At 39.9% G+C, this 25114-nt stretch overlaps 1 protein-coding gene across 3 annotated transcripts in view; it reads right to left on the bottom strand.

Annotated features, from left to right (window-relative positions):
- The window catches only part of LOC131684172 (uncharacterized), a 925699-nt gene that overhangs the window by 381754 nt on the left and 518831 nt on the right, over positions 1 to 25114 (bottom strand). For all 3 annotated transcript variants that reach the window (XM_058966816.1, XM_058966817.1, XM_058966818.1), the window contains one exon: positions 10706 to 11055. In XM_058966816.1, the coding sequence (XP_058822799.1) occupies positions 10706 to 11022 (317 nt within the window). In that variant the 5' untranslated portion in view covers positions 11023 to 11055. The remainder of the gene's footprint in view (positions 1 to 10705; positions 11056 to 25114) is intronic.

A 25114-nucleotide genomic window follows, 5' to 3' on the forward strand; every position in this document is an offset into this window, starting at 1 on the left:
CGGTGTGGAAAAAAACTGCTTTTTTCGTTTTTGATTTTTGCCGATTCTCTCTCCAACCTTAAGCGCAGAATGGCATTTTGTTGCAGCATCCCATGGAAAAGGACCCTGTGATGCTATTGGTGGCACTCTCAAGCGAATACCAAAAAAGCTAGTCTTGCTCGCGACTTTGGAAATACCATAACAAGTCCCCAAGAGTTATATAACTGGACAGTTTAACAAACTGATAAAAAATCACAAAATTAAGTTTCTGTTACATATTCACTGAACAGCACAACAAAATGTCAGAAGAATCCTATGAGCTGTATAATAACTCAAAAATTCCACAGTTTTATGCCTATTCCTGGGGGCAAAGTAGAGACGAAAAGGTATTCTAATTCAGAAGATGAACCAAAAATATTTTCCTTGTATAGAAATAATACAAAATAGCATGCATGAAGAAAGTTTTAAGACAAATTTAATATATATAAAAATAAATAAATAATTATGTAAAATTCAATAGGTACATAATGTTTTGGTGGTTATTTCTTTATCTGATTCTTCTTCAGCACTAAACAAGAAAATAAAAAAGTAATAATGGAATATTTGTTTAACGACATAAACTTTTTGAAATGAGATTCTTGATTAAAGGGTTTCATACCTTTTAGTGATACAAATGTCAAGAAAGTTTGAATTTACGTGAAGGAATAAATGAATGATTGCATTACATCAAACATAATATTTTGGTAGTACATTTTTCAGTAAAATGATTTGATTTGATAATTTTATAAAAATAAATTGATAATTGACGGAGTTATGGCTTTTTCCCTGAAACCCTTTTTATTTAAGAGGTTTGCGGTGATCACGATTGGAGACCAGTAGATCATCTAAAATCCCAAAACTCAAAAAATTCCATTAGTATATGAGTATTCCTCGTACCTTAATGATTAGTTGAATAAATAATAATTTTTTCCTGCATTCGAGAACGTTTTTTGTAAAAAATCGCTGCTTTAAGCTCTGAAAATGGCATTAAAAATTCTTATCCATAAAACAAAAATTTATGAATAAAAAAGGAATTAATTACGATTAATTGAAAAAATTAAGAAAATTGATTGAGTAGTTTTTCGGCAATCGTGATCACGGAAAAACCATTTTTAGTAAAACTACATTACAAGATAATCGAGCTTAAAACTGTGCGTGTAACTTTCGATCTATTTCTTAGATCTTTATAAAAAATTGAGAAAACATTCGTAAGGAGTTGTACTTTCAGATTAAGCAATAAAAAAATTTTATTTCATGAAAAATGAAAAAGTAGTTAACCCCTTAAAAATATGCTTAGTTGCTAAATTAGACAATATCTTCTCACAAACTGAGTTTTATTGGATTCGGAGATGATTATGACTTTCATTGGTTTAGTTTTCGATAAAAATACACTGAAAAAAAAGTTCAGTTTGGACAAGGAGAAGCTTTTTTCAAATAACTTTTTTCCTCAAAAGTGCCCAACTTGAATTTTTGACGGTAGGTAGGGAACATAATTATCTATCTTGGAACAAGATTTCATCCAAATCAAAAATGGTTTTTTTTTGTAAATCGACTTTAAATTTTCAAAATCGTTTTTTTCAGTGTAGGAGTCAATGAAGAATTTTTTCAATATTTTTATTCAAAAATTTGACTATTTTTGTGAAAACCACTCCTACAACATTTTTTTTGTAGGATTTGTTATTTTTAGACTACAGCCATTTAAAAAAAAATGTAAAAAAAGTTTGGCCCTTTTCAAAAGACAGTCTAGATCATTTTTGGAAAAACAAAATATGCAAAGTGGCTTTTTGTGACAAAGTCTTCATGTATAAAGTTTCATTAAAATCTGAGAGGGTGCTGCCAACTCTGAATACGATTTGGCGCGAAATTCGTCTATTTCAAAACTTGGATACAACACATACTGTTTTCCAGAAAAACATTAAAAAAACGTATTTCTGACAAAACAATATGATTTTAAATATCATTTCAAATACTCTTAAGAAAAATCTTTGAAAATATTTAGATCATCTTTCAACAAAAACTACTAGGTACTGGAAAGACACTCTTTTCTTAAGTTATTCACGTTTCTCCATGAGCTGCCAAATATTTTGGATAATAAACATAAAAAACCAGTTTTAATCCACCTAGCGGTGTAATTGTGCCATTCTCATTTACTCAAACTATGATTTTAAGGCCTGATTACGTTCAATATAATATTGTGGAAATGTCTATTAGTGCACGACTATCACGAACCTGATGAGCAACATGTCGACACTGAGACACTGAGTGTTCATGTTAACATATTTTGAAATGCGGTGTGGTGGGGAAGGGAAGGGGTATAGTTAGTAGGAGGGGGAGGATGCGCCGGGAACCACCTAAAACTTATTTTGATATGCGGATTGGATGAAGGGAATGCAGGTGTGAGGTTGATCTGAGGGGAGTGGGGGGGGTGAGAGAGGAGGATGGGGTTGAGAGGAAGGAGGAGGAGCGATAAATGGGGGGTCCAACACCCAACTGCATGTTATAATTTCCATTTGAGACTGGTTAGTCAAAATTGGTTCAGTCATCATCGAAGTAGCTTTAGTTCTGGAATATGCCCGGAACCCGGGACTTCCGGAATTATCGATAGTGGACAATGTATTCCAATAATCTTTGATTCGCCATCAGTGATCTAGGCCTGCGAATCGAAGTAATTTTATTTTCATTTCAATAGATTTTTAACCTATGAGGTATTACGATTGTACCGGTTTATATGAGAAATTCCTATGTGATCGAAATAACCAACCTGTAACTCTGGAACCAAAAGTTAGAACGGAATGAAATTCAATAGCATTCAATGGGAGTATAATACGTTTCATTAGAACTGAAGTTTGTGAAAATCGGTTAAGAGTTTGCTAGAAAATATGTGTGACATTAGCTTAGGAACTTGGCGGGTTCCACGAGGGCCGTCATAGGTGGCCAATGTGGTCAAAGCTACTTAGATGGCCATTAGCGATCTAGACCCGCAAATCCAAATAACTTTGAACGTATTTGAGTGCGTGTAACATCATTTGGACATTATAGGGTTACCAATTTATATGGGACATTGCTGTGTGACCGCACTTTTCAACCCATAACTCCGGAACAGGAAGTCCGATCAACAAAAAATTCAAGCGGTATACCGTTCATTTGAAACTAAGTTTGTGCAAATCGGTTCAGCCATCTCTGAGAAAATTGAGTGACTTTATTTGACACACACACACATAAATACACACATACATACGCACACACACAGATATTTTACAATCTCGACGAACTGAATCGAATGGTATATGACAATCGAATCGATTTTTGGAGTGATTGCATAGCCTTTCTTTATCTGAGAATGGCAAAACCTCCACCTAACAGTGAGATGAGACATTTTTTACACAAATCACGGTTGTGTAAAGTTAACAGAACTCACGCAAAGTTGGCAACCAAATAGAGGTGAGATGAACGCAGTTTCGAGTCCTGCACGAATAAAACATCGAATAAACTGAATAATTCTATAGTTTATATCAATAAAACAAAAAAATAGAATAAAAAAAAATAATAAGGCAAAAAATGAACAAAGAATATATTATAATTCACATTATAAAAATCAATTAATAAAAATAGTTCAGACCAAATGAAAAATAGGCTACATTAAAGAAAAAAGCTATAAAATAATAGAATTTCAAACTAACAAATAAGATGAAAAGAATACAAAAATGACAGAAGAAAATCAATAAAATTAATAAAATAAAGGAACTGAATAAAATATATGAACTAAAAATAAAATAAAATACTAGAATGAATAAAATAAAAGAAATGAATGAAATGAGTGCAATAAATAATGGTAATAAAATTGAAACATAAATTAAAATAATAAAGTTAATAAAACATTTTTTATAGGGGTTATGTTCGGCTTCCAGTCTTTGAAATATTTAACAAACGGAATATTTACTTATCATCCGACGTTTCGGCTGCATGTATTGCGCCTTTCTCAAGGAATCTACAAAACGTTACACTTAGTCAAAATTACATTACAAGAAACATTGATTAATCTAAACACTTATTAAGCTAGTTACCGTGTTATCGTCAAGCACACCTTAGTATATTGGTGCAATTGTCATATTTAGCTGTTCTGAGGGTGAAATGTGCAAGAAATGTATGATTATTGGCACGATGCTTTTTGAATTTGAAAAATATTACTTTGCGTATTCCCACTAACTCACGTACGTGGCGGTTTAATAATTATCCGAAAACGGTCCGTAAACGAAGAAAACTATTTGTGTTTGCTGTTTCTGTATCCACTTCTGTTTTGATGACAGCGGTACTCATGATCAGTGATCGTACCCCTCTCTAGGTGGGATCCGTGTGTGTATTTTCGAGATTTGTTTTTCTTCTCTCTCCTCTCTGTGTTATTAAGTTTTTGAATGTGTGTAAAACCCCTGCATGCGTGTTACTCAAATTGTCTGTGTCAGTGCGTTTATTGACTGTGTGTGGTGTGTTTACAATGTGGCATGTTTCGAGTACAGCTAAATTTTGTCTCTTCCATGTGCTGTCCAATACCTCTACCCGAATATAACCCCTATAAAAAGAACTCCACCAACAGTCGTTAGTTTTCTCACAAAGGTAATAAAATAAATAAAGTGAATAAAATGAATAACATTGTAGAAAAAAACTCTTTCATGTTCAATTTTTTTTTCTCCAAAAAGCCATTTTTCCTTAAAAGTGTTGGAGTAAAGTAACACTAAAAATCTGTTTTAATCAAGAGAGGTTCTCAATTTTCAGCTTCCAAACTTTAACACACATATCTCGCAAAGCTTTCAATAGTTTAATTGGGCGGAGAAGATAGTCGAAGACAGTATTAAGGGACCGTTTATAAATTACATAACGCTAAAATTGCCCAAAATTGACTCCCCATCCCTCCATGGAACCAATTTGTTTCAAATTTCTCTATCCCCTCTCTCCTATTACCTAAAAAATCCTTTGAAAAAAAACTTATTCTTCTGTCAAAGCATGTTACGTAACATTCTAGCTTACTCTCTCTCTATCTCTCTCTCTCTCTCTCTCTCTCTCTCTCTCTCTCTCTCTCTTTCCCATATATCACAATATGTCACAATTTGTCGTACACCCTTCCCGCTGAAAACGTTACGTAATTTATGAACGTAATTGAATATTTATGGGATTTACCACTATTTAAAAATACTTAAAGATAACGAAGATATAAATAAACATGATTTTTCACTGGTAATTGAAAATATCTCTGGCAGCACTGTTCCAGTGGAACAGTGGAATTTTATCAATTGCAATAACTTCGGATAATTCTTGTAGCTGTTAGCGCTCAAATTAAAGAAAATAGTCACAGTAATTAATTAGCTTTATTTGTTTTTGTGAGGAAAGGTTGTCTCACTCCAAAGTTATGGCTGTTTGAAAACGTTGCTGTTTATAAACCAATAACAACAGCATCTGTTCAGGCAGTCTACGACAGAAACCTTGTGTGACGTCGTTTTGATTGCAGAGCCGTATCAGCCGTCCCCTCTGATAACGGTAACTGGGTGATGGATAGATCGGGAACGGTGGTGATAGCAGTTATGGGCAGATTCCCCATTCAAAAAGTGATAGAACGCTTAACCGAGGGCTTGCCAAAATCAACGGCGTCTTCGTGTGCAGCTGCTACGCTCCTCCAAAGTGGATAGTGAAGCAGTACAGCCTAATGCTGGAGCAGTTAAGCGAGCAGTTAATCGGCCGGAAGCCGGTAGTCATTGGTGATGACTTCAACGCGTAGGGTAACCAACACAAGAGGGTTTATCCTGCAGAAAGCTCTAGCAAAGTTAGACGTACGATTGTGCAATGAAGGTTTCGTTCCGCACATTTCGGAGAGACGGGAGGGAGTCTATCAACGTCGTCCCATTCTGCAGTCCTTCATTGACGGCGAACATGGATTGGAGAGTATGTGAAGTATGTGCTCCAGCACGGAGAAGGATGACCGGTGAGCGAAAGTGAAAGACGAAAACCTTCAACCTTTTGTTGAGTCACTTTGGCCGAACAGCGGGACCGAGAACGTGGATGCAGCTTTTCTAACAAGAAGGATTATGACGGCTTGTGACGTCACAATGCCGCGAAAACTGTAGCCACGTAATACACGGCGTCCACCTTGTTTGTGGAACGGCTTGCTTCGTACTCTACGCGCAGCTTGTCTCAGGGCCAGAAGGCGGACTCAGAGAACAATATCGGAGCCAGATAGAGCAGAGCGCAAGGCAGCGTTTCGGGAGATCAAGCTTAGCAAGTCAGATGGCCTCAAAAGATCTGTGCCGAGATGTAAACGCCAATCCATGGGGCGACGCGTACCGAGTCGTGATAGCGACAATGAAGGGCTCGTCGACGCCATCCGAAATGTACCCGGGTAAGCTGAAGAGGGTTTCTTCCCGAAACACTATCCAACTATCTAGCCACCAACACCGTACGGCGAAGAAGGAGCAAACACGGAAGATCGTTAAGTGCTTAACGATGAGCTTGCAGAAGCATCCCGGTTCTGATGGAAAATCAATCGTTATGATGAAAGCTGCGATCCCGGCATATCCGGACATGTTCAGGATGGTGCTGCAGAAGTGTCTAAATGAAGGCAACTTACCCGAAATGTAGAAAGTCCAGAAGCTGGTGTTGCTGCGGAAGCCAGGGAAGCCACCGGGCGATCCGGTCTCGTACAGGCCCATATGTCTGTTTGACACGCTCGGAAATCTCCTGAAAAGGATCATTCTTAACAGGTTGACGAAATTCATGGAAGGTGAGCGAGGACTTTCCAAGATGCAGTTCGGACTCCGCAAAGGAGCATCGACGGTGAATGCAATTCGCGCAGTGCTCGAGAGTCCAATCTAAACAGAAGCTAAGAGATGCTCGATACTGCGCTGTGGTCACGATAGATGTGAAGGATGTATTTAACAGCAGAGGGGTATATACGGCTTTTCAGTCAATAAATAATATCAAACACTACTTTTTTATAATATCCAGACGTTTCGACCGCTGGTTTCGACCTTCTTCAGTGGAAATTATAGGCGGCGTTTTTATTCTTCGCTATAATATAATTTCCACTGAAGAAGGCCGAAACCAACGGTCGAAACGTCTGGACATTATAAAAAAGTAGTGTTCGATAGTATTTATTGACTGAAAAGCCGAATATACCCCTCTGTACCAAAGACAGTCGTAACATCACCTAGTATTTAGCAGCGCGGCAGGGAAACCAACGCTGCAGCGCTGCACAGAATGAGAGTTCCCAACTATCTATGCCAGATCCTGAAGAGCTACTTCCAGAGCTGTACGAGACGAGCGAAGGGTAGAAGTCAATGCGAGTCATAGCGGGCGTTCCTCAGGGCTTCATTCTTGGTCCAACTCTTTGGAACGGGATGTACGATGCGGTCTTAGCACTGCGGCTGCCCAGGAAATTGAAAATCGTGCTTTTCGCGGACGACGTGTTACTGACGGTGATGGGTGAGACACTTGAAGAAGTAGAAGTGTCTCTGAAGGAGATAATGGACTCGATCGAGAACTGGATGAACGGGGTGAAGCTGCAAATAGCTCACCACAAGACGGAAGTGTAGTTGTTGACCAACAAGCGGATGCAGATCGACGTCGGAGGGCAATTGATTGCATCAAAGCGTGCGTTGAAGAAATTGGAAGTGATATTCGACGACCGGTTGAGCTTAAATAACCACGTCTACTATGCCTGCGAAAATTCGGCGAAGGCAACGAACGCAATGGCGAGAATCATGCTAAGCGTCGGCGGTCTGAGAAGCATTAATAGACGTCTGCTGTCTTCATCATCGATACTCCGATATGAGGCTCCTGCCTGGGATGCTACGCTGAAAACCAAGCGGAACTGTAGAAAGGTGGACGGGATATTCCGGCTGATGGCCGTACGAGTCGCGAGTGCCTTCAAAACAGTATCGTCGGAGGCAGTATGCGTTATCGCTGGGATGAATCCCATCTGCATCACTTTGTCTGAGAACGTGGAATGCTATAAGTGCAGCGGAGAAATTCACGGATACAACGTGGTACAACGCGGATGAAGGAAGGTGGACCCACCGACTCATCCCAAATGCATCGGCTTGGGTGGATAGGAAGCATGGAGCCTAGATAGTTAGATCGAGATTCGGGAAAAGACACTCAACGATTGTCTTTAGCTTACCCGGGCACATTTAGGATGGCGTCGCCGAGCCCTTCATTTTCACCATCACGACTCGGTACGCGTCGCCCCAAGGATTGGCGTCTAAGTATCGGCACAGCTACTTGTGTCAATCTGCCTTGCTAAGCTTGATCTCCCGTTCTAAAGCCATCCTAACTTCCCGAAACGCTGCCTTGCGCTCTGCTTTATCTTGTTCCGATATTGTTCTCTAAGCTCTACCAGTGAGCTGAACGCCGTATATTCGTGGTTCCAGTTTTCACGGCATTGTGGCGTCACAAGCCGTCATAATCCTTCTTGTTAGATCAGCCGCATTCACGTTCTCGGTCTCGCCGTTCGGCCGAAATGCCTCAACGAAGAGGTCTTTGTTGAAGGCTTCCGTCTTCCACTTTCGTTCACCGGTCATCCTTCTCCGTACTGCAGCAGGGTTCCGTTGATCGATACGGTAGCGAATCGCCTGGTGGTCACTTCCATTTGACGCATTTTTTGTCCGGACAGGGATGCTTCCGAAAGTACCTGCATCGGTTTGGACACGTCTCTCATTTGTCCGGAGTGTGTAAAAGTTGAAGAAACACCGAAACGCGTAGTTCTCGAATGCCCTAGGTCCGAAGAAGTTCATAGAGGTATGCCTGGTGTGACAGTTGACAATATCATCCAAGAAATGAGTTACGACGAGCATATCTGGGACGCTGTTAACAGAGTGGTTACGAGTATACTCTCCTAGCTGCAGAGGAAGTGGCGAATGGACCAACCAAGTAGCGCCATTGGCTAGAAAGTTCCTGCGAAACCACAAATTGGGTTTCGAAAGAAATTCAGCCGCCCGTTAGTATAGACTAGGTCCACCGCCGTGGATCAGTTGAGTAGTACGCGACGCAACACCGGGTTCGGGTCGTTGGAAAGCCAGTGAACCGGATGTCAGACTTCACCCGGAATCACCGGCCGACCTCGACAGCCTACTAGGTTGAGTAGGCTAGATCCATTGCCGGGGATTAGTGCAAGTAGATTGCGTCGAGCAATTAGCAGTGGGTCGTTTGGGTCCACTCTAAACCGCTGAACAGACCTCAGCACTTACTGGTTGGCTCCTTGAGTAGGCTAGGTACACTGCCGTGAACTAGATCGAGATGATCGGTACCAAGCGGAGAGCTGAATTACTCACGGAAACGAGCATTAGTTTAGGGAGAAATTTACCGCCGGGAAATTCACAGCAGGGTATTTTCACCGCCTCGACTATCGGGCTATATTGTGCCAAAAATGGGAGCTAATTGGATCACGAAACAGACATCGGTACCGAGAGAGAAGGAACTATCCGAGTAGATTGAGATAAGGCTGGGAGCTGAATGATTCACGGAATCAGGAGCTAAACGATTCATTGAGACAAAAAATAATAATAACTAATAATAAATGGAAACGGAAAGTAAGAGAAGAGTCGAAACTTAAATGGCTCAAAGATCGAGCAATTTCATGGATGATGTGAGGTCCCGAGATAGCTGCGTAAAAATCGTGAGCAAAAGAAAGAGGTACGACAAAAGCACAACCAGCCTACAGTGGGACCAATCCAAAAAAGGTGGGACAAAAACTATTTGAAACCTTAGATGTCATTTTAGAGCCATAATTTCTTTGCAGGTTATGTTTATAATATTATTCTGCAAAAATAAAAACCTTTCTGATTAGCCTAAAGTAGAGTGCCCGAGCAAAATTTTTTGAAAGGTTGTGGTTGTAGAATATTATGTTTTAAATAACTTTGTCGAAGATATCACAGACATCAGACCTAATTTTCGAGGCGTTCGGTTTTGTAAATTTGACTTAGTTTTTCGACTTTTCCATGTTTTAACCTTAATTGATTAATTTAATAAGTTCTACAAACTTGCAGGTATCACTAAAATACAAGTTTTTGTTGAAGAAAGCAACACTGTAAAATCAATGTTTTGTCTTCTAAATTTTTTTCCGCGTTATTTTGCACTATTTTCGTCTAAGATTTTTGTTTTCGTAGGCCCTTTGTGACAGGCAAACTTTAGCTATGCCGATACTCTATTATTCCAAGAATAAATTAAATATTACCAATGAGAACTGACATTCAAGTAAAGCTTTCAACTTGTGTAAGAAATAAAACTGTCGCTTTGAAATGACAACAGCAAGTAGCAACTTGCCACTGACCGGCGCTTCGATCGACCTGCAATCGCTATACGGGCCTTGTGTGCAAACTTGGATACAATGGTGATTCACGCATGCGAACCTGTATGCAATGGTGTTTTCAACGTATTTTCATTTAAATGTTTACACAGGTTTTTCGGGAAGGTTTGTTCTAGCTTATATGTCTGTTCTCTGTGATATTGCATAGGAGCAGGATATAGTGGGATGCATTGCTTGGGTGATTATTTATGTATGACGGCTTATAACACAAAAAGTGTATATATTATTTATAATTATTAATAATTAGCTATAAACATGAAATTTTATTTTACACGAACGACAAGTATGGAGAACCTTTTATATAAATCAGTAAAAAATCACTTTTCTCGTCAAACTTACTTGCAATAGTACAGCCGCCCATCTTTGGCCGTGTGCACCGTCCAGCCCTCCTTGAGAACCTCCTGTGCCATTTCCAGATATCGGTTAACATCCTGGATCGGTGGCGTCGACGACGTACTGGACGAGGACGTGAGAGACGATGGTTGCTGGCTGGACAGCAGATTCACCGGCAGCTGCGATTGTAGCAGCTGTGGTGTTGACTGCGACACTTGACTTGACGGCAGTATCGGTGAGTTCTGCGGCTGCTGTTGTTGTTGCTGCTGCTGCTGCTGCTGGGTTTGATCAGCACTGAGCGTATGCCCAGGCTGCAGAAGCATCGTTTCTCACTCGATGGCAACGTGGTTAGGAATCTGAAAGAATAATGCAGAGGAAAAAAATGGTTAGACACTACTTGGCTACATCACAACCGAAACAAACTGAATAAATGATATTTGTTCAATTTCGATCCTGACTTGAATGTACAAATATGTTCACACAAGAGCTGAAATACGTCCAGTGGTGTTATTTGCCAAACGACGGCACTCACCTACGAACATGTAAAACCGGAAGAGAAACATACTGCTTTTTTCTATATGCTGTGGAAGGAGTAAGGAAAGGGTAGGATCAACAATATGAAGACACTATCTACGACCCTGAACAAATAGTATCGAAAGGAAACGGGGTTCGGCTTCAGTTGCGATGTCGTAGCTCGGTCAATCGGGTCAATCCTTAAAGTTTATCCTCTTTTTTCCACCAAAGCCTTTCCGATCATAGAGCACAAAATATGTAAATTTTATGGTGCAGAGCGCTTTAGTTTGCCTTCGGAAAACATCTTGTATCGTTTCCGAGCGAACGATGGCTCTGAACGTCATGTTCTTTCGAACGCAGTGGCGTAGCAAAGTGCCAAACCCCAGTTTACCCTACACAGTTTCTACAATCTCAGCTAAAACTTGACTTTCATGTTAGTAGGGTAAACATAAAGTGCTGCAGATATTCTTGAAAACAGATTGTTTTCTTCCTGATTTTCCCTACATTTTTCATGCCTCTGACTACGCTACTACATAAACGACCGAACTGTTGCAGGATTTTGTCGCCATCGATTCGAACCGATACTCGAATAGTGCATGATTCTTCTCAGTTGTAAAAGCAAATAGGAAAAACGACGCCACCATTGGGAAGGGGGGACAAAGGACTGCAGACCTTCTCTCTCCCCCCGGGAATACCGCACGTTCCAATAAGCTGTATTTGAAAAATTCATCCACTTTTTCGCTAACCTGCAGTGAAGCGGATTCTGTGAAGTTAGCAAGATGGACCAGCACTTCAAATCAGCCACGAATTTTCCGACAGTGGTGAGGAAGAAAGAAAACTCATTTTTCTTGTTCCGATCAGAAACGATTGCCGAAGAAAAGTATTCCACCGAGGCGAACGCCGATTGCATACTTTTTCTATACACTCAACAGGGAAGGTACATAGTAAATGGCACAGTCAGTGGTACATGGTTACTCACTATTTTTGCGGTGAGGCAGGGATGATGGTTTCGCCGGTTGTTTCAAACGATGCTGGTGGCTGGTGCAACAGGAGCACAATTTGTCATTGCGGTAGGTTCGGAATTCAATTTCCATGTTTTAATGCCAGAAGCACTGCCACCGAGTAGAAGATCTAGTTCAAGTAAGTGTAAGCAGCCCAGCAGCGTGCTAGAGCGTCCTGCGGTTTCTTTTTGCAATACACTGCAGCCGAGTGGGGGGGGGGGGGGGGTCTGCGTTGAAGCTCTGTGATTTTATTTTCCGCTGCAGAGTAGTGATTGAAAGCAGTGATTCAATTTGGCCGGCTGAGCGAGATGAAATTTAATAAGAGTGAAGCAGATCAGGCGTTACCTAGGGTGGCATGATTCGATATTGATTCACTAACACTGTTTAGAGGTAAACAGAATAGTATTCGAAAAGCAATCTTCAATGGTTCATAATTTGTTTGTTTCGTCATCGAGTTATCTGAAGTAAAATTATCTTTGGTTGATACAAAATAAACAGAATGTGAATTTTCCATGTTATATTATTATGTTATTTATACTGAGTTCGCGGGAAATGTTTTATATTGAAACCTCCACCAACGGAGGTGTGATATCGCCCCTGCTCTGATTGCTAGTAGTGAATGATCTTCCAATGGTTTTTCTAAATGGATTTCGAGGTTGTCGATTATGCGGATGACATGAGCGACCGAAAATAAAAGTCTCACGAACAGAATATGCTTTGTAAAACCCGCTTCAAATATATTTGAATGTAAAAATCACATATTAACATCCATCGTAAAAATCTGACTGAGATCCTTCAGCAAGTCGGCATGGATGAACATTCAGTATTAAAAGCAGTTAAAAAAAATAAAATTAAAAGTCTAGTAAATTATAGTACTGTATTAGAACCAACAATATCTTTTACGGTTTTTATACTGAAGGTTTTTTGACGACTCTTGCCTCGAAGAGCTCCTGTCTGATTTTGACGCTTGAATTTGATATCCGATTTTTACATTGTAGTATATTTGAAGCTAAACGGTTATACGAAGCATGTGCTGCTCTTGCGAATTTTATTTTCTGTCACTCATATAGTTTATGTGTTTGATTATGCAGTCTTTGGTTTACAAAAAACACTATTTCGTCTTCATCCGACGTTTCGGTCCGTTTGGTACCTTTTTCAAGGAATCGATAATGTGCGTTATTTTGTCCTGTTTCTTGATTTGCACCAACAATTAAATTGTGCTCTGAAATCCAATTTAAAAAGGCAACACTTCTCTCGATTCCTCTTGGCAATGGTGGAATTATGAATCGTTTTCGATGTTATTGTTTCAATCGTGAATTTTGATTAATTTGAAGCAATTAGAGATGAACTAATGATTCTGAGACAAACAACTCAAAGAATATAATCTTCATATCTAACCAAACGAACTTAGAGAAATTGGTAGTAAAGGAGGGGTCCATATTAGGCTGATTACCATATCATTTGTTCTTCAACATTGAATTTCTATCTCTTTTTAGGTTTGTGTAAATTCTTTGTACATGTTCATAACTCTTTTTCGCGTACTTCCATTGGATAGATCTCCCAAATAAAGTTTGATTTTTTTTTGTGTTTTGAATTAATCTCGTCAGTAACTACCACCAACTGGGTATCTAGTTAGATGAGGTATCTAAACTAGTACCCAAATTAGAACTAGTCAGACACGAAAAAATTCCAAACAGTTCACACGACACATGTAAACTTTTTTTTTATTTTATGGTTTTAATCTTAGGGTCGTTCGCCTCTTTTCGAGGCGAAGAAATCTCTTTTGGAAAAAACTCTAACCCCATGTGCGGGGTTGGGAATCGAACCCAGGTGAGCTGCATACAAGGCAATCGATTTACCAACCACGCTATGCCCGTCCCCTGGAAATATATTGTCTGATCACTATATTGAGAACGTATTAAGCATCATGGGGACTTTTGGAAAATTGTGGGAATTCGATCTTGTAACTGATCTCTTAGTCGAGCTCCCATAGTTGTCAAATAATCATGAGCTCTTTTTTGAAGAGATGCTCCGAAATATGGATTAGGGACAATGCTTCTAATGGGAAGCGCATGTCACAAACATGGACTTACCCACCGAAAAATTGTGTACAATTCAATATTTGATAAGAAGGCATAGAGTTGAGACAAAAACTCAGTGTGATTAACAACGACAACAATATTTTGAAAAGTAGAAGAAAAATGACGTTTTCCGTTTGTTTTATGGGGTTTTATTTTTTTATTATCAAATATATAAATAGCCTATGCGCTAGAAAAAAGAGGAGCATGAATGGTTTAACAGGCATTGTAATTCTTTCTCACTCACGCGAGAAGAGGCTTATCCGATGTCCAACTTTTCCGAGATAAGATGAGTCGCAAAATTCTCCGTCTCCACAAATAGCGCGAGAATAATTCTAGAGAAAATTTTCAATAGGACGTAAGTAACATTGAGAGCCTCTCTTTGCTTACATTCTCTTTCGTTTATTACGACGTCATTACAACACTTTGCACTAATTTTCCATACGTATCGAAAGCCGACGGTTTTAACTAGAATATTATGCAAAGAGTAGAGTAGTAAATGTTGAAATGGCCGAGTAATGAACAGACCCCAAAGAAAATCCCTCATTGTTACTTACGCCCTATTCTAAATTTTCTCGAGAATTTTCGGGATAAAATTTATTTGATTTTTTCTTTCTCACCGGGGAAGGTGATAATATTTTAATTTCGTGGAAAGCAATGAAAGCGTCAAAATATACACTTAATTTCAAAGAAAAGTGGCAAAGAAGTACGACAGACTTGTTTTTTCGTCTTTTGGAATACCGACAGCAAGGCAGCGAGCGTAAAAAGGATACCGTGATAAACTCATTCGTTCATTCTCCGGCGGTTTTATTTATCCGGAGAAATAACACGTTGTATTTATCCGGAGAAGTTGTGTGAGTGCCAATAACTTTTCGTGTGAAAATGTGAGTTTTTATTTTCGCAGTAGCAAATTATCCGGACGCATTATGAGCGATAAATGCAATGCCTGGTTTAACCCTTAATAATGGAAGGTGGCAACTATATTGCCATCTTTTCGTTTCACTCATAAAGCAGGAATATGAAGTGATAGTGTTCTAATCTTATGAAATGTATTTGTTATGAGTCTGGCAACCCTTCTAATTGCTTTTTATTAAGATAACGTAAAAAACTTTAAGATTGGTGAAGAGTTCTTTGGAAAAATAGATTAATTCTCTATGTTGAAAAAAAAATCTATAAGTTGGTGATGAAGATTTGTAAAATTAACTCTTTTTTATGTGAAAAGCTGGTATATAAGTGGATTGAATTACGAAGAAGATAATAAATTGAAATAAAATAGGTGACACGCGTAATCAATTACCGCCTCAATTCACTATGAAAGAACTTGTTTAACACTAGGATAGGCCTAGTGATACGTGATTCAGAAATACGGAGGTACATATTATCGCCATATTTTTTAGATTTGTTTATTTTTCTTGGCTGCACCTACTAATTCTTTCCTGTGTGCTGCATAGGGAAAAGCCGCTGTCATTTGACAAGTTGAGAAAAAGTAGAAAAATGTAAATAAAAACGCAATATTTTTGTGCAGTTTTCATAAGCCAAATTTCCGTTCAAAATGTATGAAGTCTATCATTTTCAGCGTTAGGTATATCTTGTTTCTATAAATACAACCTAAATCGATGCTTGAAATGAGAAGCAATGTATTTGCGATTGCGTAAACCAGCGCCGAATGTAATTGTTCCACAACGTTTGTTGATTAGCGCCACTTTTTACAGGCACTTTTCTGTATGAAAAGTGTGTTCTTATAAGCTCCACTCATAATTTTAAGAAGAAAGTTCATAGCGTAATGTTTTGGAATTATCAGAAAAAAACACCCAGTAGGGTAGATGTGCCCTTATTCATCTCATTAGTCAGTATATCACGCTATTTAGTGGATAACTCGACTTAGAGTGACTGGATTGCGCTTAAATATGTATCATCATCTTTGCTACGTCCCTAAGAAGCAGTACAGTTAAAAATTTTGCCTGGAAAATGTGAAATGCTCCCGTTTCAGCGAAGCGAAAAGTCGAGTACAACGTTCCCTTATTCATCCTACTATTTGAGCTAATGCGTTGAATAGAGATAGCAGATACTGCTCTAACTAACGTGTTCAAATGGGTGAGATGAATAGAGGAGCTAAGATGAATTAGGGAACAGTAACCCTACGTTGCAATAATCGCTACAATTAGGGATTGAAGAACTGCAAAATCCAACACATTCCTCACAATTTTGTTCACTTGTTCTTCCATAGCTTTGTTTATATGGTAAAAAGAGATAGATAGCACATGAGGGAGAGAATGAGATAGTTGCATTCGGAGATCTTTTGAGAGCGAAGAGCGCATAACTGCAGCTGTCGGTGGTTCTCGGCATGAAATAAGTGAAAAATTATCTTGTCAAACACACACACACACGAAATCTTTCTAATAAATTAATGTCGTATATTCTGATTATACGTGGGCTATAGGGATGTCTTCAGACATCATAACTAGCAACGCTAGATAACTACCTAAGTATAAGAGATCGCTCGTAGTTGCTACCCCGTTATTGACCAGAACCAAATTAGGTTGCAAAATGTTCATTGGAACAACATGCTTGGGAATTACATGATGAGCCACATTGTACAATCTATATTGATCGGTGCATGCTGATCAATACCGACGCCGGCCACGTCCGAATGCAGATCTTCTGGGAAAGGAAGGAATGTTAGTCCGTTACATCTTGCTACTAGAGATCGAGGAATCTTTTGCATCTCCACATGTATCACGAGAAGGGGAGAGTTGTTAGTAAGTGTGCCAATGGCGTTATCATGTAATAATTGCTCTGGTCAGCCGGCTGCCGAGAATTTGGGAAATTTATAATTTGTTGTATTTGTAAGCAACTTGAGCTCCGGATAGCCGGTTATAAGGAGCACTGTTTATATTTTTACATTTCTCACAAATGAAATGTAAAGGATTCGCTCAAACTTTGAAAACTTTTTCCGAGGCCCTGAGGGCCGAGTTTCATATACCAATCGATTCAGCTCGACAAATTGAGACAATGTCTGTATGTGTGTGTATGTGTATGTATGTATGTACAAAATGTCATGTAATTAGCTCAGCAATGGCTGAACCGATCGTAATGAAACTAGTTTCAAATGAAAGGCCTAACGTGACCATTTGACACTATTTTTTTTTAGGTGACTTCAACTCCCACGGTACGGCATGGAGTTGCATTCACGACGATAATCGATTCATGAGCTTTGCGACAATACTCAATATTACCATTATGAGCACGGGTGAAATGACACGGATTCCGGCGCCTCCAGCGCGTCCGAGCGCCTTAGACGTGTCTCTCTGCTCGGCATCGCTGCGGTTAGATTGCGTGTGCAAGGTAGTCTCTGATCCCCACGGCAGCGACCATCTGCCAATCGTAATTAATATTGCTAACGGTATTGCTACGAATACAATCAATGTTTCGTATGACCTCACACGAGATATTGATTGGAAGAGCTACGCGTCTCCGATATCCGAGGACGAGTACGGGTACCTGGCTGGCTTGATTCTCGATATCGCGATTCAAGCTCAGACTAAACGCGTACCAGACAAGGAAAGGCAGTGAAGGTCATCGCCATCCGAAAACCAGGAAAACCAGCCTCCGACCACAACTCGTATCGACCGATTGCAATGCTGTCCTGTATCCGAAAGTTGTTCGAGAAAATGATCCTGTTTCACTACGACAATTAGGTTGAAGCAAATGGCTTACTGTCAGATACACAAATTGGTTTCCGAAAAGGCAAAGGCACGAACGATTGTCTTGTGTTGCTCTCAACCGAAATTCAAATGGCTTATGCTAGCAAAGAGCAGATGGCATCCGTTTTCCTGGATATAAAGGGGGCTTTTGATTCAGTTTCTATCAACATTCTTTATGAGAAGTTGCACCAGCATGGTCTTTCACCAATTTTAAATAACTTTTTGCTAAACCTGTTTGCTGAAAAACAAATGCGCTTCTCGCATGGTGATTTACCGACATCACGATTTAGCTACATGGGTCTACCCCAGAGCTCATGTCTTAGCCCACTTTCTACCATATTTACGTGAATGACATTGAGAAATGTATTGTCAATTCCTGCACCCTAAAGCAGCTTTCAGATGACGGTGTGGTCTCTATTACAGGTCCCAAAGCTGTCGTATTGCAAGGACCATTTTAAGAAACCTTCGACAATTTGTCTGCTGGGGCCCTCCAGCTAGGTATCGAGTTTTCCTCGGAGAAAACTGAGCTAATCAAATTTTCAAGAAAGCGTGAGCCAGCGCAACTAGAGCTTTAATTAATGGGTCAACTTATTGCTCAGGTTGCAACTTTCAAATATCTCGGAGTCCGGTTCGACTCTAAAGGTACCTGGGGATGTCACATCAGGTATTTGAAACAGAAGTTCCAATAAAGGATCAACTTTTTCCCTAGAATAACCAGAACGTGGTGGGGTGCCCACCCAGGAGACTTGATCAGACTGTACCAAACAACGATATTGTCGGTGATGGAGTACTGGAGTTTTTGTTTCCGCTCCACAGCGAACATATATTTCGTCAAACTAGAGCGAACCCAATATTGTTGTTTGCGTACTGCTTTGGGTTGCGTGCAATCGACTCATACGATGAGTCTAGAAGTGTTGGCGGGCGTCCTTCCGCTGAAAAATCGATTTTGGGACTTCTCTTATCGAGCAATGAAGAGTTAGCACGGTGGCAAAATTCTATCATCCTGAAGGTGTCAAATCAAGGTTGTTTGCGCCAGCTTTTGAATTAGATTTATACGAGGTAGTGAGACTTCACTGTAGTACAGGACAGTTAGGTGTAGCATAATGAATCGAGTAGATAGGCGTTACGGAACAGTTTGTTGCGTTTCGTTACCCATACTACAGCTATATTCTAGAAGATTCTTACTTCCTGAACAGAACAGTTGTGTTCATCTAATAGTGGTAGCAACCAATATATAGTTCAAACAATTAAGAGTTGTCAGTCATCATACAAGGTTAGTTAGTATCAAGAGTTATTATCTATAGTCAGTCACTATTAAAAGTTACCACCAACAGCTAGAAGCTATCATGTCGTAATAAAATGCATTGTTTTATCTACCGAACAGTACAGTTCTTTCAGTGCATGTGCACATAATTACTTCTCCTCAATAAACCCACTGACTTTAATAGTAGTGACCGCGAGTTCTTACTGCACCGCGAACCGAACAGTTTCCCTCGTCATAAATATCCGACAGCTCGACAGACGCTTGAATGTGCGCGAACAAAGGTGAAGGTGAAATCTTGATTCAGAGGAATGCATGTGGGTCAGGATTTCATTCGTATGATGTCACGGCTCATGTCCAATCACTACACATTAGATGCTCATCTTCGACGTATTGGGCTCGCGATTTGCGATATCTGCACTTATGGCAACGGTTATCACGACATCGAACATATTGTCTGGGCATGCGACGATTACAGTTCTGCCAGAGTTCATCTATTGGACTCCCTTCGGGCCCGAGAAAGATCACTCAATGACCAGGTTCGAGATGAACTGGCAAGCCGCGATCTCCTCTATATGTCCCTCGTATACAGTTTCCTGAAAACCGTCAGATTTAACTGCCTCTGTTTTTTTACCATTCTCAGAAGTGCCCTCGACTGAGCCAACAAATAAGGGACCCACAGTACAAACACCACACGCGCAACGTGGTGTGTTACCGATCCGCATCTGAGCCGTATAGAAAATCATCTAGAGGAACCCCTGCCGGCTCGAGGAAGACCGCCCGGCGTCCCAATACATGAAACTAGTCATTATCCGTTGTTAGCCTTATTCCTTGCGAGCGTAATTCTGGGAGCTGTCCTTCTATCTGATGGGGTTATTTCATGTGTGCGATGTTGCTTTGATCTGGCGAAAAAAAATGGAGTGATTCGTTCTTCAAATCATGCCATAGCGTGCATGATCTGGGCACCAAGTTAGATTTTTTTCGGCGCAATGGAATATGATCCGACCAGAAGCACATTTAAGAACGATTTCAAAACTATATCTCGCTTTGTTACTTATTATAATTTTCTGTTATTTTAACTACTTACGATGCCAGATTTATAACACAACTTACTACGAAAATTGCGTTCTGTTACAATTTTATTAATTCATTCTAAAGGGCGAACACGAAATTATTGCGACACCGAAAATGTCATGCCAATTTTCCTATAATGTTTAAAATCGAACTAAAATTTTGGGGCAGTTTTATACACATATTTACTTCAAAAATCAAAAGAAAAGTTAATCGATGGAGCCTTGAGTGTAAAATTGAACGCATTTTTGCTTGATGCCCTCCATCAAAGTCTTTACTGTGTCATCCGGTTCCAGTTTCTCAGTTTTTTTTTCCATTTTCTTAACCTGTCCTTCTCGTCTTTGACTGTCTTCTTGCTCTTCCGAAGTTCCCGCTTCATCATTGCCCAGTCCTGATCCACCGGGCGCAGCTCCGGACAGTTTGGCGGATTCATGTCCTTTGGAAAAAATGGACAGAATTGGCCTCATACCACTCCAGGACACTTTTAGAATAGTGGCATGATGCCAAATATGCCAAAATAGCGGAGCTTCGTCGTGCTGCTGCAAGAACGGCAAAAGGCGCTTCTCGAGGCATTCAGATTCGTAGATCTCGCCATTTACTGTGCCCTGTGTCACGAAAGGCTCAGTCCGCAAGAGCAGATGGCCTACCAAATGAGATATTTGGAGGCGAACTTTGACATTTTCTTCTTCTTAACTTTGTCGTCCACATAGAACTTGCTCTTGCCGGTGAAAAACTCCAACCCCGGAATTTGCTTAAAATCGGCTTTTATATACGTTTCGTCGTCCATCACACAGCAGCCATATTTTGTCAGCATCTTCTCGTAGAGCTTCCGTGCCCGAGTTTTAGCCGTCGACTGTTGCCGCTCATCGCGGTTTGGGAAGTTCTGTACCTTGATGTATGTAGTCCAGCTCTCTTCTTTGCATTCTGGACGTAGCTCTGCGACATGCCGATCTTTTTAGCCAAATCACAGCTTGAGACTCCGCTTCACCTTTCCTTCCGTCTTTTTGTTCTCCCGTCCCGGTTTTCTTCCAGCTCCTTTGCCGTGGTCCAACGTCAACCGCTCCTGGAACCGCTTCAACACTCGGGAGACGGTTGAATGGTGAATGTTCAACATTTTTTCCAACTGCCGGTGCGACAGGTCAGGGAATTCCAGGTGTTTGGAAAGAATTTGTTCTCTCGACTCGCGTTGGTTCACCTCCATTTTCGTTGAATCGAAAAACACGACTTCGAGTTTGACAGCATGTAAACAATACACATCAATGAGAAAGTGTGCAAAATTTGGTTGATTTTTACCCAATAATAAAAAATTTATGCCCTGTTGAATGTGTCGCAATAATTTCGTGTTCGCCCTTTAAGTGGAAAGGCATTGCGTTTCAGTCAGATTTTTTGTAAGCCGTCAAATTTGGCATAACAAAAAACAGTGCACTGATACTTTATTCCGAGAAAGTTTATAGATAATATAGTTCTACTTAAAAGTTGTCGAACAAACTGTGCGGCCTTTCCCTAATAGGGCCAAAATAAGCCCATTACCCTAAGTCAATGTTTCTTCCACTTGTTCCTTTTTTTTCTAGTTTGATTTTGATATATGTGACATTCAAGCGATACCGATCTTGAACTAAGCAACATAGAGTAATAAGCCTATTTTCGCCCTGTCATGTTGACAGACATTGCAACTATTTCTACATGGGAATGTTCTGCGATCCTACTGACACTATGAATTCTGCATAGACGAGGCTGGAACACTGACTGTTTACTGAAATCAGTGTCCAACACTGCTGCAACACAAGACCAAGCTCTACATCTAGGCGTCAGCGCATAAAAAAGAACGATAAAATTGCCCCAAACTGTTGCATTTCCACGTGCATAACAGTTCCGTATCCCGACACTTCAGAATCGGATGGAAAAAGGGAAGATGGGAATTAATTCTCCTCAAAGCCACCTGTAAACCAGAATTGTGGATATGTTATAGGTCTACCAACTGGGAGGAGGCGAGCCCAGACCATATCACGGGGGAGGATAAATTGGGCCAATTAAACGACGATTAACTCGAATGGCTCGAGCAACAGGTTCCCGGTGTGACTCGGGGTTGGGGTGAAGATTCCCCTCGGGGAAAAGAACGGTACGCATGGAAGTAGGTGAGGACCCGTTTGTGAGTAGGTGAGCAGGTGAGGGGATGTGCTGTTTAAGTTTAACGTCGGGTCTGGATGGATTAGTTACTAAACGGCTACCCGCGGGTGTATGTGGAATCGTTTGGTTTTAATTGGCCTATTTCGGAAAAGTGATGGAAAAAGGATTGCAAGATTGATGCAGAGTGTGGGCTACCGTTGTTTACTGTTTGGGGGGTAAGATAAGTTTTGACCAAGTGCCACAATTTGTTTTTGCGCTGCTTACTTCGGAACAAGATCTTTCGATATGACGTCCGAGAGGGTTTCATATCTGAACATTTTCTATCCTGTAGTGGTTTCAAATGCCCACAGGTTGGGAGCGTTAAAGATAGGAGTTGAGAAATTTAATTAATTAACTTAATCAAACGATTAAATGATTCGGGCCAATAAAATAATTAAGTAGTTCGTAGTTGAGTTTGTATACAAGTCGTTTCACGATTCTAGGGTCAGCGGACATTAAAAAACATACTACAAACTCTTCTTTCGATTTTATTGCGACATAAACAAATCTCGCATTCTTAAAAAGTGGTCTTGATGTATTCATTTCTTCCCACTAGAAGCGGAAAATCTAAGAACACCTTAATTATTACCGTAATTGAAGTGTTATTTTCTCCTGAGGGTGAACTGCGGAGATGTGTTTCTTGGCAAACGTTAGCGTTCTTCGGTTTTATTCGCAGTTAGTAGTGCTCACCAAACAAGTGGTGATGCAATGTAAACATACAAGTAATGTAAATCCTATTCTGTGTCTTGCTCATCTGGCTGTCGACTTTGCGGGTTTGATTGAAATCTGGTGCATATATTAACATTTAATTACACAGCCTTCCTAGGATCGCAGGATGTTTCAAGCGTTAGAACCCTCTGGCCTAATTTACATACGATGGTAAAGTCAGATCCAGTGCTTTTCACTTTTACTAGCGAGACAATTTTCTAATACTTACATAAATGAGCTGTGGTGTATACACTCTTGAATGGCGTTGTTCGCACTTAATATGGGTAATAGAGATAAATTCATTCACCACGTTGAATGGCATTTGCTTTCTGTTAGAAAATTTGTAGCTTTGTGACATGAGCTTGATACATTTCAGCATTCATGTACTGAAGTCATTTTTTAGCAATTTTCAACGTTTTTATGGTAAATATCTGAATTCATCTTTTAAATAAGTTAATTGATTTTTTTGAAAAAGTTTTCATGATATCAAAAAAACTAAAGGCATTTTGTTTTTTTTACAAAGAAAAATGTACAATGATGAATAGCATATAATAAATTCTCGCGAATAATGTACTGGGCTCAACATTTCTTAAGGAAATGCATTTCCTCCATTTGCTAGAAAAGTAAAATCGGTGATATTCTTTCGGATACAATAAAACTAACACGAACTGATTCACGATGTTCTGTTTTAATTGTTTGAAAATGTTAAAAAATGATACAAAAACCATTCAGTGAGAGTAAAGGCAGTTAATCCAGGTTACCTGTTGATTATCGCAGCAGCTTTTCCACTACCGTTAATTTACTATTTCCTGCTATTAGTACCTACAAGTATTCTCAATTATTCGTTTGTTGTTTGTGGCCGTGCTTTGAAGAATTATTAGCGATCTATCCAAAATTTCAAACTATCGCCTCTCGAACATCCGCCTAGTCGTAAACATTACATGTTACAACCATCCTCAGCATTCTAATTAAACTGTTCGGTTGTATTTAATTGTCTTTTTTTCGTATCGAATTCTTCCGAAACCCGTCAGTGTCAACCGAGCGAGCAACTCAACCGAACTTAATTTAAATATTGTACAATCACGCTTACGGCGGCCTCCATACCTACTACCTTCACCAAACGGCAGCACACACCGGCCGATTCTGGGGCTTGTTGCGTATTCCAAACGTAGCCCAGCCGCTTTCCTAAGGCTTTAGTTTTCGAATCACGTATCATTCAATTTCGCTGGAAACCAACCAACCAACCAATCGACGGTGACCAGGAATTCGATGGCAACACCAGTCGAAGAGCGTTGACGATTTGTTGGTTGCGTATATGGTAATGTGTGTCGGTTCGGACGAAGTTGAAAACAAAGCTGAACCCTCGGGTTGGAGGTGGTTATTTGTCTTCTTCGATCGATGATGGGTGTTTAGAAGATTGGGGCCTCGGGGAGGTCGAATGTATTACGCGCTGCCCCACTTCGCAGGAGTATTGAAAACTATTTTCGGATTGGACCGTATCAAGTTCTGGGTAGGTTTAAACAAATTTCTTAATTCTCGTAGATGGTTTTCGATTTGGGACTGTTTATAGATATGATCAAATTATAAAGCGCACAAAATTTTTACACTTTGGCACATTTCTTTCCTCGCAGCTGTATACTTCCTTACATAAAAGCAAAAATATGATTTTTTTTAAACAATGCACAATGGTCCGAATTCACAATTGAGGAAGACAATGGATGCAATATATGAACGAGCTTTCTGTGCTCAGAATAATTGAATAGTCAAAATCATACATTCTAACTGATCTGAAATCGATGAAATTATGATAAATTTCACAAAAATTATAATTTCTTTGCGCCGTCGTTTTAAAACAGCCTTTCCTTCGGTTAGATTGGCTTCCGGAAATATCTTGCAATTATTGGCTTAAAAGA

This window comes from Topomyia yanbarensis, chromosome 2 (assembly GCF_030247195.1).
Source record: "Topomyia yanbarensis strain Yona2022 chromosome 2, ASM3024719v1, whole genome shotgun sequence".
In the NCBI taxonomy this organism is placed as follows: Eukaryota; Metazoa; Arthropoda; class Insecta; order Diptera; family Culicidae; genus Topomyia; species Topomyia yanbarensis.